Source organism: Octodon degus, unplaced genomic scaffold (assembly GCF_000260255.1).
Source record: "Octodon degus isolate 3935 unplaced genomic scaffold, OctDeg1.0 scaffold00021, whole genome shotgun sequence".
Lineage (NCBI taxonomy): Eukaryota > Metazoa > Chordata > Mammalia > Rodentia > Octodontidae > Octodon > Octodon degus.
Window position 1 is genome coordinate 11652921 of NW_004524597.1, and position 5277 is coordinate 11658197.

Consider the following 5277-nt stretch of genomic DNA (forward strand, 5'->3'; position numbering starts at 1 on the left):
TGTTTTCAGCCCCCCAAGTGCTGGGATTACAGGCACGTGCCACCACACCCAGTCTCATTGGCCATCTCAGCGTGCCCCAGAGGTGGGGCTGGCAAGGCACGTCGGGGCTCAAACTCTGGTCCCTGAGCCTGCCTAAGCAGGTGCTTTAGTCTGCTGAGCTATCTGGCTGGCCCTATGAATTTTCTTTAGTAAGAAAAGTAACCAACCAAGTGTTAACCAAAACATGTGCTGTTTCCCGAACATAGCAGCGCTTCACTCAGGCTGCTTGCTGGTTCCCTGAAGAGCTTGGTGGCCACTCTGGGTCGACTCCCAGACATGCAATGCTGCTAACCAGAGAAGAATCTGGAACCTCCCTTGGAGGAGGGGCCCCAAAGGCTCACCTGCTACATTGTAATCGATCCTCCACATGCTCTGTGACACTGGTCTGTCTGGACATGGGATGATGAAGGAGACCACAAACACCACCAAAAGGCAGATAAACAATGAAAGAAAAAATGCTACTGTTCGGCATCGGGAGAGCCGCGATTGTGTAGGTGCACTTTTTAAGTTATCTTCATTTTTCAACCTATTTCCAAGATTTTCCTGTGATATTTTGTCTTCCTTCTTCAAGGGGTGGATTTCAGCTTCTAAATCCTTGTTGTCTGTCATCCTGTGCACATCCCAAAGTTTAACTCCTAGTGACTGTTCAGATAAAACAAAAGATAGTTAAGGTTAAGGATGGTAGCCAGGCATGGTGGCACACACCTGGAATCCCAGCACTTGGGAGGCTGAGGCAAAACCAGCATGGCATACAAAGTAAGTAAGCTCAAGGTCAGCCTGAAATGCATAGAGAGACTGTCTCAAAAACATAGGAAAAAAAAAAAGAAAAAAGAAAGAAAAAAGAGGGCCAGGGAGATGGCTCAGTAGGATAAGCGTTCAGCTGGCAAGCGCAAGGATCTGAGTTCAAAGAGAGCCAGCCAAATAGCTCAGTAGATTAAAGTGCCTGCAAGCAGGCGCAGGGGCTGGGGGCTCGATTCCACCCCACTTGCAGTACTGTCCCTCCCCCCCGGGGAGCGATGAGATGGCAACTGAGACTGGGCATGGTGGTGCGTGCCTATAATCCCAGCTCTTGGGAGGCTGTAAACAGGCGAGTCCGATCTAGTAGTGAGATCCTGAATACCCTGTAGACCCCTCCCTAAAATACAAACAAAAAAAGAGAAAGCTTGGTAGTCCCATAGCAAAAAGCTGTGTGTATATGTGTTGGGGTGGGGGGTAGGGGCTTCTCTTTCAGATTCTTATAGGAGCCTGGTTGCAGCTGTCACTGCCAGCCATCAGCCAAAGCAATAAAAGCAATGTAAGTGTTCTGAGTGTTAAGTCTACAGAATCTACTTAAGAAAGTATGTCTCATAGAAAGCGGCACAAGTTGCACAGGAAAGATACGCAGGTTCACTAGGGCCTGCTATGGTTGTAGCCGATCCTAATACAGACCACACATTAAACATTAACCAAGCCTCACCTGCCCGATCGGTCTCTCAGACCCAAAAGGACCCAGGTGAGAATTTAGACTCCCTGGAATGCTAGTCTCCGAGCATATTTTTTAAAGACAAGTCTCACTATGTAATCCAGGCTGGTCTCAAACTAGTTCTGTAGCCCAGGCCAGCTTTAACTCTCAATCCCCTTGCCTTAGCCTCCTGAATGTTAGGATTATAGTCATGGACCACCATGGTTGACTTAAAGAATCCTCTCATGCCTCACTCCCCAACAACAGGAGACTAAACCTAGGGTGCTTATACTAAGCTACATCTCCAGGCCTTCTTCATTTTGAGGCAAGGCCTTGCTAAATCACTAAATTGCTCAGGAAGATTGCTTGCTTGCAATCTTCTTATCTAAGCCTCTCAGGGTACTGTGATCACAGGCCTGTACCACCATGCCTGGTTTCAAAGAATTTTCTTCTTCTCCTTCTCCTCTTTTTTTTCTTTCTTTCTTTTTTTTTTTTTTTTTGAGATGAGTCTTGTTCCTTAAATTAGGCTGAACCCAATATTTAGCCCTTGAACTCTCAGCATCCTCCTTGCCTCAGCCCCCTCAATGCTGGGATTTATAGGTGTCTGCTATCATGCCTGGCTTCAAAGAACTTTAAAATAGGCTCTGGAGCCACAGTCTTGCCCCTAGAGTGACCTAGGACAGTGATTCAATTTTAACGTGTGTTTCTTATCTGTACAACGAATGCCATATCCACTCAGGAGATTATTTTAGGGGTTAAACTGTGCACACAAAGAACTTATGACAGGAGCTGGCACACAGTATACACTGCAACAATAGCTCATTATAACTAAGATAAAGAATGTTAAGGCGGAAGTCATGTGCAGGACAGTGGGTAGCCATGTGGAACGCACACAGGTGTGTGACAACTCAGCCCTTCTGTGGAAGGATAGCATGTTCTCTCCTTGCCAAGCCCCTCTGCCATTGGATCATGGGTGGAAGTGGTGGGAAACCTGCAGCAGCCAGCTCAAAAACCAAAATGGAGGCTAGAAAAAGCCACAGAAACAGCAGGGCTCCCTGACATCTGCAAAGCACTTCAATCCTGAGTCGTTTCTGCTGTTGTTAGGTGAGACAGAAACAGACTTCTGTCTTGCCTAAGACATTATTATTTTGGTCCTTTTAAACTGCCAGGGCCAGGGAGTTAGCTCAGTAAATTAAGTACTTCCCTGGAAAGCACAAGGTCTCAAGTTCAATCCCTGGCACCATCAAACAAACAAACAAACAAACAAACAAACCTAACTGCCAAATAGCTGTCCTAACACAAATTACATGGAGGGGACAGCAGGGATCATGTGGATTCAAGTCCGTTATAACCTTTATTTACTCAAAAAGGAAGTCAGCAGCCCCTGACTCAAGGGCAGAAGAGGATAAGGCAGAAGGCAGACAGAGCGGCCATCAGAGGACATGGCTGCTCTACACCAGCTCCCTGTAGGCATGATCAGGAAGATGGTACTAGACAAGACTGTTGTTTGTTTGTTGTTTTTTGGGTTTTTTTGAGTTGCCGGCCCAGCCTACCTGGGGGCAGGGCCGGCGCGGCACATGTTGCTATGGATTGAACTGCGTCCCTGCACTTTGCCTAAGCTTGCCTGAGCAGGGGCTTCGGACCACTGAGGTATCTCACTGCCCCCCCTCCCCCTTTTGAGATTGGGTTTCACTATGCAGTTTAGGCTGGCTGTGAGCTCACCATGTAACCCGGTCTGGCCTCAAACTCAGTCATCCTCATGCTTCAGTCTCCCAAGTGCTGGGTTTGTATCATAGCCAGAAGTTTTTTGTTTCAAAAATTTCACTTTTAAACTGTAACTGTTGGGCTGGTGAGATGGCTCAGTGGTCTAAAGCACCTACTTAGAACAAGCTAAGCTAAGCAAAGCACAGGGACCGCTGTTCAATCCCCCAGCACCACATGCCAGCCAGCCCTGCCCCCTGGTGGGCTGAGCTGGCCACACACACAAAATAAATAAATAAATAAATAAATAAATAAATAAATAAATAATAAAAACTGTGACTGTTTTTCTTTAATTAATAAAATAATTCATTCATTAAAAAAAAAATCTGTGAAGGGGCCAGTGAGATGCTTAGTGGAATAAATGCTTCCCTGGCAAGCACAAGAGCCTGAGTTCAATCCCCAGTTCTGCAAAAAACAAAACAAAACAAACAAACAAACAAAAAATACCTATGTACATATTCATTAGCATGGCTGTAATTTAAAAAATAAAAATGATGTTGGGTATAGTGGTATACATCTGTAATCCCAGCACTCAAAGGGCTGAGGCAGAAGAATTTCTAGTTGAAAACTAGCCTGGAAGCCAGGCATAGTGGCGCATGCCTGTAATCCCACCTCTTGGAAGCTGAAGCAGGAGGATCCTTGCAAGCTTAAGACCAACCTGGGCTACAAAGTGAGCTCAAGGCTAGCCTCAGCTGCACAGCAAAGCCCTGTCTCAAAAAGAACAAAACAAAATAAAAGCAAAAACAAAGACTAGCCTTGGTGGCTTACTGAGACCTCCTAGTCTGATAGATAGATAAGATAGAGCTGGGGATGTAATTTAGTGTTGCCTGGGTCCAACGCCTAGTAGTAAAGGAAAAAAATAAGAGAAATGAAGTTTTTTTAAAAATTTATTTATTTTATTTGTGTGTGTGTGTGTGTGTGTGTGTGTGTGGCCAGCTCAGCCCGCCTGGGGGTGGAGCTGGCTGGCATGTGGTGCTGGAGGATTGAACGGCAGTCCATGTGCTTTGCTAAGCTTGTTCTAAGTAGGTGCTTTAGACCACTGAGCTATCTTACCAGCCCCCAAGAAATGAAGTTCTGACACACATAGTGAACTCTGAAAACATCACACTGGATGAAATAATCCAGACAAAAATATTACTACTGTCATGATTTCATTTCATTTATACGAAATATATAGTACAGGCAGATCAGTAGGGGCACAAAGTAGGTTAGTGATTGTCAGAAGCTAGGAGATAGGGGAGCCACTAATAGATGTGGAGTTTCCTTTTGTAATGATGAAAACGTGCTGGTTGCAAATTATTGTGAATGTACCAAATGTCACTAATGGAAAATTTTATGATATGTATATTTTAACCACAACTGAAAGAGCAGTTCCCCTTAGTGCTGAGGCATAAGTTTTAACATTGTGGAGGTCAGAAAAGGTATGCCTATCAAAGTAATGAGTTGGACACAAGGAAAATCAAACAGTGAGTCATACCCAAGAACCTTACTAAGCCCAAACATAGAATGGGGGTGGCAAGGTATGACCAGGGATGCCTGGAAAAGGTAACTGGGGTAAAAGCCAACAACAGGGCCTGTAGTGGGCCAACAGCAGTGGGGTGCTGTGCCAATGCTTGGAACAGCAGAGCTGTTCACTCAGCAAATGCAGCCACCATATTCCTGAGGAAGAGATGTTTAAAGAATAATTTCTTTTGCTGAAAGAAAACTAAATGAGAAGCCAAATACTAAAACTCTAGATATCTATCTTTAACGTGATACTGCCCACTTGTGACCCCAGCACCCTGGGAAGCTGAGTTACTGGAGGATGACAATTTAGGCCCAACTAGGCAACTTAGCAACTTAAGAGATTCTGTCTCAAAATACAAAATATACCAGAGGTAGTAGTGCACACTGGTAATTCCAGTATCTAGGGGCCTGAGGCAGATGGATTGCTGCAAGTTGGAGGCCAGCTTGGGCTATAGAGAGAACCCGTTCTAAAATTAAATTTGTAATTTTTATTTATTATTTAATGTATTTAGGCCAGGGAGATGGTTCAG

The 5277-nt window shown here is 44.9% G+C and overlaps 1 protein-coding gene across 3 annotated transcripts in view; it reads right to left on the reverse strand.

Annotated features, from left to right (window-relative positions):
* The window catches only part of Fam234a (family with sequence similarity 234 member A), a 51386-nt gene that overhangs the window by 11411 nt on the left and 34698 nt on the right, over positions 1 to 5277 (reverse strand). For all 3 annotated transcript variants that reach the window (XM_023711639.1, XM_004627945.2, XM_023711637.1), the window contains one exon: positions 381 to 681. In XM_023711639.1, coding sequence (XP_023567407.1) covers positions 381 to 648 — 268 coding nt within the window. In that variant the 5' untranslated portion in view covers positions 649 to 681. The remainder of the gene's footprint in view (positions 1 to 380; positions 682 to 5277) is intronic.